This window comes from Mustela nigripes, chromosome 2 (genome assembly GCF_022355385.1).
Source record: "Mustela nigripes isolate SB6536 chromosome 2, MUSNIG.SB6536, whole genome shotgun sequence".
Taxonomy (NCBI): domain Eukaryota; kingdom Metazoa; phylum Chordata; class Mammalia; order Carnivora; family Mustelidae; genus Mustela; species Mustela nigripes.
This window is the reverse complement of record NC_081558.1, coordinates 97,572,665-97,589,116: the sequence shown is the minus strand read 5'-3', so window position 1 is coordinate 97,589,116 and position 16,452 is coordinate 97,572,665. Positions and strand designations below refer to the sequence as shown.

The following is a 16,452-nucleotide window of genomic DNA, read 5'->3' as shown; positions in this document are numbered from 1 at the left end:
GGGTTCTCCAAGGGATCCCGCCGCTGTCCCCGCACGCGGCGCGGGGCGGTGGGGGGAGGGGGGGGGGGGGCGGAGCAGGAAAGGGCGGTGCGCGGGACGGGAGGCGGAGCCGTCGGCGCGCCCAGGTGGGGATGAGCCCGGGCCCTACCTGCTCCAGGACCGCAGCCGGTCTTCCCACCGCCCCGCGTGGAGAGAGGGGAAAGCGGAGGGATTCCTTGGAGAAGTGGTCCGTCCTGGAGCGGCTGCTGTTGCAGAGAGACGCGGTGTCCCCCCGGAGCTCCTGAGCAGGCAGGGGCCAGAGAGCGGCCCGCATGGGCCCGGAGCTGCCTGCGCCTTGGCTCCTGCTCTTCACCTGGCTCCCAGCAGGTGAGCCTTGGGAAAAAGTGGGTCTCACCCTGGGCCCGGGGAGACTGGAAGCCATTGTTGCTAGGCCTTGCACAACTGGTCACAGGCAGGCCAGTGGAGGCCTGGGCCGCGCTCTGGTAGCTCTTGGCACAGGCTCCAGGAGGTGCGGGAACTGGCTCGAGTTTCTGCCTGTGAGAACCTGTTGTTTTCCTCTTTCATTAGCCCGGCCCTTCTGAGACAGGTGCAACTAAGCCCAGAGCCTCTGGGCTTCCCTGCCGCAGTCTTTAGGCACTTCTTGGTCTTGAAAGCTGAGTTGATAAACGTGGAAGCACCACTCTTTTGATCCCTCATTACTTGGCCCTTTCATCTGATATGGTGACAAAAGTGCATTGATGTCCCTCCTGGGGGGTTATAATGTGTCCTTAGAATCATGGGATGTTCGAGATGATTCAGAATCTATTTTACAGGGCTGAACCACGTGTCTCTTTGCTCATTATGTTCAGTGTCATTTTTCTACTTTCTTTGTACCCACCCACTTTCCTAACTTTAACCCTTGCTCAGTTCTCTCCCCATCAGGTGCCCAACCATCCACCCTCTCCTCCCTTCTCTTAACCTTCCCACCCTGTCTGCTTTGGAAAGTATGGTTTTTGTGTCTCAGTATATCTCTTGGGAATGTGACAGGCGTGTGTATCTGCAGGAGTAAAATCAGGTAGGAAAGGACAGCTGAGTGACTGCCTGTGCAGGACTTCCAGCCCTTTTCAATTAGGATGTAGGTGTGACCTTACAAACAGACCGGTAGGAGTTCCCTTGGAAATAATGCCCTGCTGTATTTCATTTTACCATTCCCCACCCCTTCTTTAGGACTAACTGCCCTCTTACCTCTAAGTCTTCAGTGGGAAGTCTGCTCAGTTTGCTCACAGACTAATGTAAGCCTTGTATTTTTCTGAGGGAAAAGATGTGATATGAAGGTATGGACAGAATTTCATTTTTACCAGCTTAGGTATACTTAGCTTATAGGACATGAAAACCACTCGGATGTAACTAAATCTCATTAAGACAAGATTCCACAATAGCTTAAGCTTAATGCTGAGAATAAAAAGGATGGAGAATTGCAAAAGGGTGAGAAAATCGGAAAATCAATATTCCCAATATCTTCTGGCTCACACCAGTTTCTGCAGGATATGTGTCCTATCAGTTGTCTGAAGCTGACAAGGATAGATGCTGGACACAGGATACACAAGGAAATGGACTAAACCTCACCTAAACTGGAGTGCTGAAATTCTACCAGAACAGTTACCTACTTAGACTGTGACAGCAAAATCCTAAACATCCCAGCTTCTTAGTCCTTTCTCCTTTGCCTTATGTGTTTAGCTCAAATTCCACAGCAGCTAGGGATTCCTGAAGTTGCTTGAGCTGCCTTTTCAAGAAAATTGAGGTCTACTCCCACCTCTATCCTTAGCACCCCATCCCCAGATTAGGACTTTGTAGCCAGCAGTCATCAAGGTCAAAAGAATAAGAAAAGAAGCCTTACAGACAAAAATTTTATTAGGATATAAACCGCAATCCTTAAATCATCAGCATAATGTTCTAAAAGCTTTTATTTTTATGAAGAATATTGAACACTGAACATTTTTCAAATACAGTGATTATGACCAAAGGGTATATTCTTATAGTAAGCAGATTGCTAAATGGACAGGGACTTTTTTTTTTTTTTTAGAAGAAGATTTTATTTATTTATTTGTCAGAGAGAGAAAGAGCACAAACAGGGACAGCAGTGTGCAGAGGGAGAAGCAGGCTCCTTGCTGAGCAGGGAGGCAGATGTGGGACTTCACCTAAGGATCCTGGGGTCATGACCTGAGCAGAAGGCGGATACCTAACCGACTGCGCCACCCAGGCATCCCTGGACAGGGACTTCAGAAAGTGGAATTCCAACTGTTCAGGAACCAGCCATGTAGTGTTAATACCAGGATGCTGAAGTGTTGAAACTATACAGACTGCCCTGTTTCCTGCCATTCTTTAACTGGAAACCTACCTGCATGACCCACTTTAGAACCAGAGAATGCCGAAGTCAAAAAAAGTCCGAAGTAAACACTTAATCTTACCTTTATATCATAGGTGCAAAATTGACAGACTCCAGCACTTTGAGAGGAAATAACTATTTTAGCAGATATTTTCCCCAAATATGTGTAGGGCATGCTAAAAAACAAACAAACAAACAAACAAACACCCTGCATTCAGCTATTTAATGTGCATTTGGATTTTACATCCAGAATGTATGTGTGACTCTGGTCAAGTTACTGAACTGCTGAAAGTCTGCAGTAAACAGGGATGATTATAGTACCTATCTCAAAGTTTTTGTGAGGGTTAAGTGAAATGAAGATTTTAAGGCACTGAAGATAGTGACTGAAACAAAATGAGGTCTTAATGAATGTTAGTCATGGTGATAATAATACTCATGATTTAGACTCAAGGAGGATTTTTTTAGAGCTAACTTTAAAGAAACAATTGAAGTGTCCCCTCGTCCTTCCCCTACAGCTAAGAAACTGCAGTTAATAGTCAAGTCAGACCGACTGTCGGGTTGGAATTCAGATTCTGCCTCTTACTAGCTGTGACTCTGGAGAAATTACTTCAGTTCTCTTCATCTAGAAAACAGGTAGAATTCCCGATGAGCCCCTCACACCTCCCGCCTCTCACCCCCATAAGGCCAACTTATGTTGGGTGGGTTAAGATCAGGCACAGTGTCTACAACATGATCATCACTCAGGAAATACTGGGTCCTGCCTCCCCCACCTCTATTTTTAAACCAAACTTCCTAAAATTATCTAAGATCAAACTGAAAATCAAGTTCTTCTCTCACTTCCAGTATCTGCCAGAGCAATGCTTCTCAAACTTGTTTTCTTTTTATAGTTCTTACCAAGAAAGACAGTTTATGTTGTGACATGTGCACATATATAAGATTTATAAAACAGAAACAAAACTACATGCACACACAAACCCATTACTATGCTGGATGAAAGAATAACAAACTGACAAATAAAATAAAATGTTATTTTAATAACATTTAAATTAGTAGAAAACAGTCCCCAAATTAACATTCAATAGAAAAGTCCAGTAAGTTGATTTTCCCAAGATCTGCTGCAAATTGCATTATGAACTTTGAAAAACCTGAGAGTATGCTCATTTTGGTCCATTGCCCTGTTCTCTCCTGTTTCTAAAGAAGATTGAACCCAAGTTTCTGGTTGGAGTCCAAGTTTCTACAGTTGTAAAGTATGGGCCATTAGAGAAATTATGTCAGATTTGGGTACTGGCTACCTGTTCAGTGTGGCCAGAGGCCCTGACGAAGCTTCTCAGGTCAGGGAGTCCTGGGAAGTTACCACAGTCCCTGTGCTCTGAGCTGTGGACTGATCACTTGTCAGAGTTTTAGTTTGTTGGTTTTTGTACTTCTTCAAAGTTTTTTTTTTCCTTTAAAAAGAAACTTCTAGGGGCACCTGGGTGACTCAGTGGGTTAAAGCCTCTGCCTTCAGCTCAGGTCATGATCCCAGGGTCCTGGGATTGAGCCCCGCATCGGGCTCTCTGCTCAGCGGGGAGCCTGCTTCTCCCTCTCTCTCTCTCTGCCTGCCTCTCTGCCTACTTGTGATCTCTCTGTCAAATAAATAAATAAAATCTTTTTTAAAAAAAGAAAGAAACTTCTAGCCCACAAGTGATACTTGCTCCTTGAAACAAAACACTAATATAATTCAAAGTAAGTACCTGCAGCGTTTTGCACTATTGGTCAATGGTTCTGGTTACCTCCATCCAGCCTCAAAGTTTATTCCTGGAATAAAAATTTACTTTTCCGGGGCACCTGGGTGGCTCAGTGGGTTAAAGCCTCTGCCTTCGGCTCAGGTCATGATCCCAGGGTCCTGGGATGGAGCCCCACATCGGGCTCTCTGCTTAGGGGGGAGCCTGCTTCCTCCTCTCTCTCTGCCTGCCTGCCTCTCTGCCTACTTGTGATGTGTCAAATAAATAAATAAATAAATCTTTAAAAAAAATTTACTTTTCTGCCCAAATTCTAAAAGGGTGTGTCTCATTGGGACTTCTGTGAATTTCTTTTTTTTTAGGATTACAGAGAGGTGTTAACTTACAGATTCACGCAACTCTCAACTTATGTTATCATTTTTCAGGCAATCAGCCCACTGACTCCTTAGGGACACATTCTTAGAAAGCATCTTGGCTAGTAATTTTCCCTCGATGGTGGGGGAAAAGTGTGGGATCACACTGAGGACTGAATGACATCTCAGTCCGCAGTATAGTGGGTAGGAAAGTGGAGCTTCTCAGGCTGAGGGGGGTGTGGGTGGTGGATGGGAGCTGCCCACGTGGCTCCTTCCTTACCTCCATGGAGCCTCTGATGGACCTCCCCAGAGTTCTGGGCTCTGCTGAACTCAAGTACAAATCATGGCCAGTCCCTGTCTGTCTTCCTCTCTGGGCCAGTTTGGCAGATAAGGAAATCTGCATCCAGGAAGATCATAAGCCTTAGGTTGACACAGTGCAGTTACTTTGAGAGCTGAGACCAGAACCCTGGCATCCTTGATTGTAGTCCATGGCTCTTTCCTCTGTTTCATACCATGGAGCAAGTTTGTTTTGTCTAATTGCATCCTGGTATGCAGAAATAGAAATAGATTGCCTCCTGGATGTCTAACTAAATGGCATTTATTAAACATCTTGCCCCAACAAAGATGCTCTGGAAATGAGATGCTGGATAATTAATGTACTGTCTACCTGGGTTTCTTTCAGCCCTGTGCTGTATTACATTATGTCCCTAGGGGAGAAATAAAATGGTGTGTTTTAAGAAGTAGGAAGACTTAGATTATGTGTCATCTTTCTCTCATCTATTTTTTTTTTTTTGTACTAAGATTTTTTTATTTATTTGAGAGACAGAGATAACTACAGGGATAGCAAGAGAGGGCAGTAACAGTGAGAAGAGGGAGAAGCAGGGTCCCTGTTGAGCGGGGACCCCGATGTGAGGCTCGATCCCAGGACCATGGGATCAGGACCTGAACGGAAGGCAGATGCTCAACCGACTAAGCCACCCAGGTGCCCTTCATCTTTATTTCTATAGTTTTCAATCTTTAAGTCTTAGAGTAAGGTGGGGTCAGAGGAAAGCAGTTTTGACACTTTCCTCATTTCCCAAACGCTGTTAATCACCATGTGTTGTTTCTTAATCCCAGGATCTGCCGCCTCTTTTCTATTCCAGGTGATAAACCTAACACTAGCCTATTTTAAGGATCTTAAGCATCTGCTTGCCTTGAGGCCTGCTACTGTCTCTGTCTCATTCCAGCCAGCCCTGCCCCAAATGATGGGTTACCTACCTGGGTTCCCCTTTCCCACCTTTACTCTAATCCTCCAAGCACCTCTACTGATCTCCATAGCTTATAAGAGTGGGTTAAACCTCTTTGTTTAGATTTCAAGGCTCACTCATTCTGGCCAAAGGGCAGGCTTCTCCCCAGTGATGTGGGCGTGCTCTGGTACTCCCTCTCCCTTACAACACAGTTTGTTTGTTTTTTGGTCTGGCCATGCTACCAATGGCTAACTTTATTATTTTCTGTACTTTTAGGGCACTTAAAATTTGTTCCAGGCAGTTTAACCTGTTTTGTATGAATTCATTTGTTTTTCCGGTCAGCAAATGTTTAATGCATACCACGTACAAGGCATGCTGGCCAACACTAGCTGTGTGGCCTAAGACCGGTTACTTATACTCCTTGAGGATTTTTCTCATCTATGAGAGGGTAATAAAATAAGGCTATCTCATGGGTGTTTTACAAGGGTTAAATGAGATGCTATGTAAGAAAGATACCATTGCTAACAACGTAGCAAGTGCTCAGACTGTCGGTTTCCTTCCCAGGGTAACACCTCATATGCTTAGCACCACTCTGAGCTCACACTATTGAGTAGCACACTGCAGACCTTTGTTCAACATGGAATACATAGACATAATTCCTCCCCTGCCCCAGGCCACTTCTCTTTTTCCCTTTCCTCCTCTCCTGATTCTCTGGATCCCTTCCTTCTGGTTCATTCTCATGGCCACTCCCTCCTCTGCTTGATTCCTTTCATATTTGCACTGTTATCTAAGGAAATGTAACAAGTACAGATGGCAAATATACTTGGGGAGATAGCTTGCTCAGACATAAACTCTGATAGGATTAAACCTGTGTACTTTTTGTTAACCTGCTTAGTGGAGTATAGGAGCCTGCATCCGTGAAAAACACTCAAGAATGAGACCTTCTCTTAGGAGTTAGTTAGCACAAGGCCACCGCCCCTTGCCCGGGAAGACCGAGCTCCCCTGCTGCCTGCCACCCTTCTCCAGGCGGGACCCTTCATATGTAAAGGAGGGGAAATGCCATTCAGTCCCCTGAAAACAGTTCTTAGTTTAAAAAAAAAAAAAAAAAAAAAAAAAGCTCTGTACCTACATTCCTGTGTTGTATGGACAAAATATTCGAGAAACTATAAAACATCCTGCCCAATCTGATATGACACAGGGAAGACAGACTGAAAGAAATATACAAAGATATGTATGTGTTTGGAACACATAGCATTTCATTGTAAAGCATTTAACTCTGTTTTTCGTGGGTTCTCCTTTGACAAGTTATTTTCCCACCCTTAAATGACAGGTTTCCCTTCCTCTTTCAGAGCAGACAAACTGAATGGGTTTGCCAGGGGACAAAGTGACACAGCTTTAAAAGTTTTTATGCCAGTTTGCATTTGTATCATTTTAATTCTTTCAAAATCCTTTTTTTTTTTTTCAAAATCCATTTACATGCTGTTCTCAATTGATGTCAGTGTCTAAAGGTGGGCAAGATAAGTACTAATGATACAAATAATAGCTAATGTTTGTTCAGCGGCTATTATGTCCCAGGTTAAATGCTAAATGCTAAATGCTGGACATGTATTACCTCATTTAATCCTTTCTACAATGCTGTCAGGGGAGTTTTGTGGGGTTTTTTCAGATTTATTTATTTTTCTTTTATCTCTTTCCTATTTATTTATTTATAAATGCTTTGTTTAAATCAATATAATTAACATATACTGTATTACTAGTTTCAGGGGCTGAATTTAGTGTTTCATCAGTTGCATGTAACACCCAGGTCTCATTACATCAAGTGCCCTCTTTAATGCCCATCACTCAGTTACCCCCAGCCCTCCAGCAACCCTCAGTTTGTTCCTTATATTTAAGTGTCTCTTATGGTTTGCCTCCCTTTCTGTTTTCATCTTATTTTATTTTTCCTTCCCTTCCCTTATGTTCATCTCTTTTGTTTCTTCAATTCCACATGTGAGTGAAATCATATGGTATTTGTCATTCTCTGATTGACTCATTTCATTTAGCACAATATCCTCTAGTTCCATCCACATCATTTCAAATGGAAGATTTCCATCTTTTGATGGTTGAGTAATATTCCACTATATATATAGGTCTCTCTATATATATGGTGTATATATACCACATCTTCTTTATCCATTCATCTGTCAATGGACATCTGGACTCTTTCCACATTTTGGGTATTATGGACATTGCTGCTATAAACATTGAAAGATTTATTTGTTTATTTTAGAGAGAGAGAAAGAAAGAGCACATGCACTTGTGTATGTGAGTGGGAGAAGGGGCAGAGTGAGACAAGTAGACTCCCTGCTGAATGGGGAGCCCAATGCAGGGCTGGATCCCAGGACCCTGAGGTCATGACCTGAGCCAAAATCAAGAGTTAGATGCTTAACTGACTGAGCCACCCAGACACCCCTGTCAGGGAAATACTTTGCATGTAAAGAGGCAACTATAGTTTGGAAATAATTTGTCAGGTCTTTTAGCTGGTGGGGAAGTGGAGGCAGAATGTGAACTTAGGAAGTCAGTCTCTAGAATTAAAGTTTTGAAAAGAAAATGATAGAGCTGGGGCGCCTGGGTGGCTCAGTGGGTTAAGCCGCTGCCTTCGGCTCAGGTCATGATCTCGGGGTCCTGGGATCGAGCCCCACATCGGGCTCTCTGCTCAGCAGGGAGCCTGCTTCCCTCTCTCTCTCTCTGCCTGCCTCTCCGTCTACTTGTGATTTCTCTCTGTCAAATAAATAAATAAAATCTTTAAAAAAAAAAAAAAGAAAATGATAGAGCTATTTAGGAAATCGGATGGCAGTTAGCTAAGGGGAAGGAGATGCCACAATATGAAGGAAATTTAAGAATAGAAAGAGAGCACCTGGTTGGCTCAGTCAAGCATCCGACTCTTGATTTCAGTTCAGGTCATGATATCACAGTTGTGAGATCGAGCCCTAAGCTTATGATTCTCTCTTTCTTTTTCCCTCTGCTCTTCCCCCCACCTCAAGAAAGAACAGAAAGAAAATAGAAGAATTTGAGAACAGTTTAAAGAGCACAGATCCAAAAAAGACATCTACCTTTCTGAATCTGTTTCTCTTTTCAGCTCAGATTCTACTGTTCTTAGTCTCTTCTTGAAAATGTTACCTGCCTAGTAGTGTGCATGCCCAGTGTGGTTAGTTTTACCGAGAAGTCCAAGGCTAAAGGACAGGATCATAGAGATCTTTTGCCTTTGAGATGGACTGTCCTCCTCCCAATCTGGAAAACCCTCCTGCTTTCTGAGTCTAGCACCAAACTTCCACTCTGAAAGTCAAGCTTGCCTGCGTGGGAGAGAGTAGGTTTACCCAAACCTGCAAAACTCCAGCAAAACCAGATCCTGAAGCTGAGAGGCCTTGGCTTATTATAGTGTCTGAACCTTTGCCCATGTATATCAGCAGGTCTGTTCCCACCCTTTGGGGGCTTGTGAGAATTAGGAACTATGTGTGTATGTCACTGGGCACACCGTAGGTGCTGAGATCCAGAGCAACAGCTGAGACAAAGGGAGGGAGGGTTGCTGGTTGCTCCGTACCTTTGTCCTGGGACTCTACCCCATTCTTCTTGTGCAAGGCCAGGGGCAGAGGTCTAAGAGCTGAACTGGTTGCTGTGGGGCTGGCAGACCCCAGGAGAACATGTGAATAAGCTCAGTATGGCCCAAATCATGGGAACCTGATATATATCAAGGCTTGAAATTCACATAGGGATGAAATCAAAGAGAGGATGAAAACAGTACCCAGGTGGCAAAGCCTGTGATGACGTTGGGAAAGGTGAGGGTGTCCCCGCAGGTATGTACTGGCCATAATAAAGGCATTCATGGAAGGGGAGCTGGGGGAGGGCTTAGTGATGAAGGTGATCACCCTTGTCCCCATTCTCCTCCCTCAGAGTGTCAGATTCAGCGATCTTCAAAGCTGCCCCAGAGCAACTCCTTTCTCTGACTTCCCGCAAACTTGCTCTCCCTCCACATGCTCCACCTCTACACACATACTGTTCACAAGCGCTCTTTGAATACATTGCTATTTATGTTGAATTACCATTCAGCAAGATAAAGAACATGTCGGTTGATAGTCCCAGTATCAGAGTGACTGCTGCCAATTGTCGCCTGGCCCATCATTCCGGTTATTTGCAGGCTGATGAGTACCGAACATTTTCCTTTATCCTTTATTTAGAGAATAACCAGGCTGAGTGGAGAGACCACCCATTCCAGGGATGGAATCTTGACTCTGACCTCCTTAGAAAATGAATGACCACAGACAAGCTACTCATCTTTTCCAGTCTCAGATTTGTGATGGGTGAAATGGCCCTGATTGTCTCCTTCCGGGGGTCAGATTTAGTGTGTAAAAGACAGTATTTGAAAGTACGGTGTGAACATAGGATTTTGTTTAGTGTTTTTATCTCTATTCTAATCTTCTTATTTACCGAGCAAAATAAACTAGGGTCAGCAATGCCGTCTTCGTCATTTTCGAAAGCTTACCTATAGTGACTTCTCATCCGTTAAAGCTGTGTTGGGTGAAAACTCCAAGTCTATTTCAGGCCAGTTCTGGGAAAAAAACCAAGGCGGATGGTGAGAGTGGAGAAGCAAAAATAATAAGGCAGATTACAAAACAACCCACGTTAGGCTTGAGATGCTAGTCACTGGCTCTTCCATTCTGATTGGACTAATTTCCAGGAATCTTACAGCTGGTAGAGACAGCAGCTGTTTTCCCCCCAAACTACTGAAGGCTCATTTTCAAAATGATGATCTTTATAACTGGATGAGGAAGTCAACAGTTTTCCTTAAAAACCACCTTTGCCCTATTACTCTACAGAGAAGTCTTCAGTGATTACCCATTAACTAGAAATAGATGCTTCAGTGAGATCTAGACTCCCCACCCCCAGCCACTACCACCAGCCCTGCCTTATTTATCCCTCTGTTTCCCATCAAGCCAGGGGTTGGTTCCCTCCAGGCTCCCCAAGTTACTGCTCCTTCCTGATAAGGGCTTCTGCTCTCTCTTTTCTTCTGTCTTGAAACCATAAGTTTCTCTGCCTTCTTCCCATTTTTCATGTGTAATCTTAATCCTACCTGAGTGGCAGGGCCCAGCTTATATTTCTTTCTTCTGTGAAATCTTCCCCACCCACAGGTCTCCCCTGTATTTCTGCAGACCCTCTCTCCAGCATGCCTGTTACAGGACTTCCTCATTTCAGCCCAGCCCCGGAGACAGTTTGCGTCATTCCTGGGGGTGAGGACCTGTCCTGTTCTTTCTCTGTGGATGTGAGAAAAGTGGGTGCACATGCGCATCCTAAGTCACAGCTTACTATCTTACGAGGGCTGTGTCCCAAAGGTGAGGCAGGATCCAGAGCCGTGTGGCTCTGGCCTTTGAGCCAGGCCCATCCAGCTGCTTTTTAAGGGGTGAAGATAGGGAATAAATTTTTGTGTTTGTCAGAATAGCTCAGTCAACATGAGGCTTTTCCACCTGAGGGCTCCCTTGGAGAGAACCCCCACTTGAACCCTTTTCTGTTTGGCCGTCATAATAAGAGAAAGGAGGGAAAGAGACTCAGACTCAGATGCTAACACTAATACAGCAGTGTATGGGCCAGGCACCATGCCAAATGCCAGAAGTGAATTATCTCATCGCATTCTTTCACAGACCTGATGAGGTTAGTACTATTATAATCTGCAGTCATAGCTGGGGGAAAAAAACAAACTCAGAGTAAATAGCTTATACCATGTCCAAATAAATAGTGAAGTTTTATTTGAATCCAATTGTATCGGAGTCCAAATCCTGTTTGTTTTTAATTTAGTCCACACTAGTGGTTCCCAAAGCTTGGTACCCAGAGCAGTTAATATCAGCATCTCCTGGAAACTTGTTAGAATTATAAGTTCTGGGGCCCTACCCAACTGCTCCTCAATCAGAAACTCCTCCTGAAAGTGATCTGGGCCGTTACAAGTCCTCTTGGTGGCGCTTGCTCAAGTTTGAGTACTGTTATTCTGCACTAAGCCTCCCATGAGGAGATCCCCACTAACTTGGCCTAGAGACCTTCTTGACATAGGAGCATTCTAAGGTGTTCTATGTGGACCTGCGACCGTGCCAAAGTCCCACCTGACTTTCTGTGCCTCCAGGTTCCTCATCAAGGCAGACCTGGAGCTGTGTGTTTGTAGCCTTGGAGGCTGGGGAGAGGGAGTCTTAAAAAAGAGAAAAGAAAAATCTTAATTACTTTAAGTCTTTCTTAGTAAAATTTGTCCCAGTCTGATCATTTGTATTTATTTTATATTCATGTTGATCACCTGTACTGCCAGTGTCTACCGTTAATGTATTCTTGTCATTCGTTCCGTTATTTATTCAACAAATGTTTGTTGGGTACCACGGAGGTGACAGGTACAGTGTGAGGTTGTGCTGTAACAGCATGTCAGAGGCAGAACCAGCCGGCCTTCTCAGAGCCTGCAGTTAACTGGCCATCACCAAGGCATGTGCAACGTGCTGCCTGGAGGGGAGGAGGCACCTTGGGAAAGCACAGGAGACCCTTCTCCCAGATTTGCAGTTAGGGAAGGTTTCTGGAGGAGGTGAGGGTGCTGCTGAAGACCTGAGGAATACATAGGAATTAGCCTCCTGAAGGGAAGGGAGCGGTGGCTGGTGCTCTGGGAATGTGCTCCAACCAAGAAGTCCACATGTGGGAAGACTTGGGGAAGACTGTGATCCTGGGATGGCGAGGAATGAAGCCAGTTCAGCGTGGCTGACACCGTGAGTGTAAATTGGGCTTGGAAGGGAGATGAGGCAGCAGGAAACGCTGAAGGCAGATACCTGACAGGCTTTGGAGGATTCAACAATCCTTCCCTGGGGAAGTGGGGAAACATTTTAAAAGAAAGTAACATGAACAAATACGTACATGTACTGGTGAGCTCACCCTAGTACTATGTGACCTTCCTTTAATGTAGTTTCTTTCTTGTTGGATGTGTTGACACTATCAATGGATCAGAGATCCATTGTCATTCATGCCCACTCTTCATCTTCCCCATCTACCCCAGGTGTCTGCGTGGTCTCTGCCTCCCTCCCACTCTGTCTGCCATCTCCCAGCTAGGCAGCCAGTGTGTTTGCTTATTTGCATTGCTTTTATTACCCCATGAACAGAAGTAGGTCACCTCCCAGAGACATAGAGTGCCTTCAGCATTGTCTCCTGCTCTTGGCTGCAGGGTGCCTGTCCTTGCTGGTGACGGTCCAGCACACAGAGCGCTATGTCACCCTGTTTGCCTCCATCGTCCTCAAGTGTGACTACACTACTTCTGCCCAGCTCCAGGATGTCGTGGTCACGTGGCGCTTCAAGTCCTTCTGCAAGGACCCCATCTTTGACTACTACTCTGCATGTGAGTCCCTCACCCTGCTACCCATGTACCTCTGTGAAGCATGGCCATTAGGGCATAGGAATTATTTAGGATGGCAAATCCTTGTGAGAGGGAGCCACAAAGGCCACTTAATGCAGTCCCCTCCTTTTATAGATAAATAAACAGCCCAGACAGGTGAAGTAACTTATTTAAGGTCACATACTATTTTATTTTAAGATTTATGCCCTACCTTGTTCTAAAAAGATATGGGCAGCTCAGACATTAAGTTTTTAAAAGGCAGTGCCAGTCCTACGTCTTGTTTTGTTCCTGGTTGCTTGCGAGCACACTGAGATGAGTACACAGTCTGCCTCCATTCCCCTTACCACCTGAGAATGTGGACAAGAAGCCTCCTACATCCCCTGGGACCCTAAGGAGTGGCCCTCTGTGAACCTCCCTCCCACTGCCACACTCACATTTGTGGCCAGCCTTCCTAGTGGCCGAGGAAACTCCCCTAGTGAGTGAGAGCATACTGCCTCTAGGGAACACATTCTCAGCGCTACCCTCCCCCACCCCTCTCACCACACTTAGCCAATCCTACCTCTCAATAGTAGCCACCCCACTCATGTCAGCTCTCCTCCCTAGAACCAAAGCTCTTTCTAGCTGTCTACATCTGCCTCTCTCAAGGAACAAAGGAACCCAGATCATGACCATCAGCCCTGGACATTTAACCTTGTAGAAATTTTGAGAGTACAAGTAGACACTGTCTTTGTAGGAAGGAAGTGAGCTTCCTGAAGTGAGAAAAAAGGGGAGAGCCATCAGCTTTTCCTCTTTTAGCCCTGACTAATGTCTTAAAGTATGAATCTTGATACCTGAATGTTCTGCGAGTTACCAACAAGTCACCCATAGAATCTGGCAGTTGTCCCCAAAACATACATCTCTGAATCAAGGCATAATTTCTAGGGGGTTACTCTTCAAATAAAGTCGGAAGGGAGGAGAGACCAGGACAGAAGGCATTTGCCACCAGCAAATGTATTAAAAGGGCAGGTAGATGAACCCCATTGAAACAGAATCTGGGGTGACCAAAAATGAAGCAAAGGTAGATGGAATAGGATACAGGGGCATGGAGCCAGGATTTGGAAATGATGGCCTTTTAGGGGGTCTGGACTTGCTTCCAAAGGTTCATTTTGTCACCTGAGAGTTCATAAGAAATGCAGACTCTCAGAGCTCCACTCCAGACCCTCAGTCCCAGAATCTTCATGTTTAGCAGGAGTAGACAAATGAGCTCAGGATAAAAATGAGAAGCTTCGCTGCTCTAGGGAACAGTAAGGGCTCCTTTCCTCCTGGGAATTCCCCAGTACTGTGTGACTTGACTGTCCTCTTTCCTCAGCATACCAGGCAGCTTTATCCCTGGGCCAGGACCCATCCAATGACTGCAATGACAGCCAGCGTGAGGTGCGCATAGTGGCTCAGCGGAGGGGGCAGAATGAGCCCGTGCTGGGGGTGGATTACCGGCAGCGCAAGATCACCATTCAGAACCGTGAGTGCAGGGGAGGCGGTGGCATCTAGGGCTGCCTGGAGGTGCAGATACTGGGCCTGGCTGGCTGAGTCATTGTGGGGATTTCCCTCTTTTCTTTCTTTCTCTTTCTTTCTTTCTTTCTTTCTTTCTTTCTTTTTGTTTGTTTGCTTTGTTTCTTTGTTTGTTTGTTTGAGGAAAGTGCCAGATATATAGAAGGCTGTTACCACCATCTGAAGTCACTCCCCTGAAAAACTGGTCTCTGGATGATATATCCTACAGCTTTGGCTAAGAGTCTGGGAGTGGGTGGTTTCTTTTGCTTTTTCATGGCTGAGGTGTGGCTCAGGCTTGTTTGCTCCCTCCCATAAACTGCTCTCAGGGCCTGCATGAATGCCAGGCCCCCTGAGTTTCCCTCTGGCCACTCCTCTTGTACATGTCTAAGGGGCTTCCAAACAGATGGCCGCCTGGAAACCATCATGGCCCATTGGTAGAGGAAAGAACATTAGCCTTAGAATCCAAAGACCTGGCCGCGTCTCTGCCTGCTTCCACCTGCTAAGTTCATGGACCTGTAACAGACATTTTCTCTGGCCCCTGTTACCTCAACTGAAAGCAGGACATACTGGTCTCTGTACACTGAAGTAAATATCAAATGTGATATCTAAGAGCTATGTGAAAAGCATATTTATTCTTTGTGCTTAGTACAGGGACTGGTAGTTAGAGCCCTCAGTCTGTAGTCAGACTGGGTGTGGGTCCCCATCTGCACTAACAGGGTATGTGAACTTGGGCAAGTCCCTTCAATTTTTTTTTAACCTCAGCTTCTACAAAATGGGACATGCTGTAGTACTATCCATCTCCAGGAGAGTTGTCAGGATTAAGTGAGATGATATGCATAAAACACTTAGCAAATATTAACTGTGCAGTGAACTTTAGTTATGATCACGGAGAATACTTTTGGATGGATGGGCTAGTGCCCACATTCCTGTCTTGAAATCTAGGATTGCCAAATTGGGTTATTGGCAGAATTCAGAGCCTGTTTCAATGAGCTTCACAGGCAGTGTAAAATAAATATTTGCTGGTTAAAAGGGAAAAAAGAAGGGAGAATACATGAAGCAAGTCACTCAGGGTACCTGTAACAACAATGTGAAGAAATCAGTGAACGCTCTATGACCATTTAAATGAAGATCATTTAAAGGGAGCCAATTTAACATTTTCTTCCAAAATTGTGTATAATACTTTGGCTGTAATATTTAAGTCTGATTCTTTTACTTGCAATCCCTGATTTCCCCAAGCCAGCCCTTAAACTCTTGGCCTTAGGTACATCTGTCCTTTTCTGGTCTCTAGGTTCTTCCTTAAAGATTCAGGATGGTTCTCTTTTTCCTAGAGCCTGCAGAATTAGCCCTCATCTGACTCCAAAACTTAAAGTCTCTTTAATTGGCAAGTCTCCTTTATAGTTTTTGAAGGATGAAAGTTCCCACAGGTGACAGTCCCCACTAATTTTTTTTCTAATTTTGAGTAATACTATCCACTATCTCTAATCCCAGTCACCTTTGGATCAAACTCTGCTTCTCCCTTATACCAGTGGGAAAGCAGTATTTCCCCTTGGTTTTTATTTCTGCCTCCATAGTTGTCATGATTTCCTGGAGCCCTTGTTTTCTGTCACTTTATGCCTGTGTGTACATCATTTGAGATGACCATGTCAAGTCAGTTCTTGGATTATTTAAAATATTAACATATCTGAATGTCTCCATTATTGTGACATCCCTAGAAAAATCTTTATGTCTCTAATAAAAATTGGAGCAGATTTTTAATGCAGAGTAACACTGAGAGGGAATTTCCTCTGAAGCATTTTTACCATTCTTCCAAGTCTGGAGTAAGCTTATTTCTGGGAAAGGTAGTTTGTCTGGAAAATCATGGGTAGGAAAAAAAATCGTAGAT

At 44.7% G+C, this 16,452-nt stretch overlaps 1 protein-coding gene across 4 annotated transcripts in view; it reads left to right on the top strand.

Moving 5' to 3' along the window:
• Positions 1-96: 96 nt before the first annotated feature.
• The window catches only part of ILDR1 (immunoglobulin like domain containing receptor 1), a 30,794-nt gene continuing 14,438 nt past the window's right edge, over positions 97-16,452 (top strand). For 3 of the 4 annotated variants that reach the window (XM_059391047.1, XM_059391046.1, XM_059391045.1), the window contains exons 1-3: positions 97-366; positions 12,876-13,046; positions 14,392-14,541. In XM_059391047.1, the coding sequence (XP_059247030.1) occupies positions 312-366; positions 12,876-13,046; positions 14,392-14,541 (376 nt within the window). In that variant the 5' untranslated portion in view covers positions 97-311. The remainder of the gene's footprint in view (positions 367-12,875; positions 13,047-14,391; positions 14,542-16,452) is intronic. The other variant, XM_059391048.1, reaches the window with a different exon arrangement.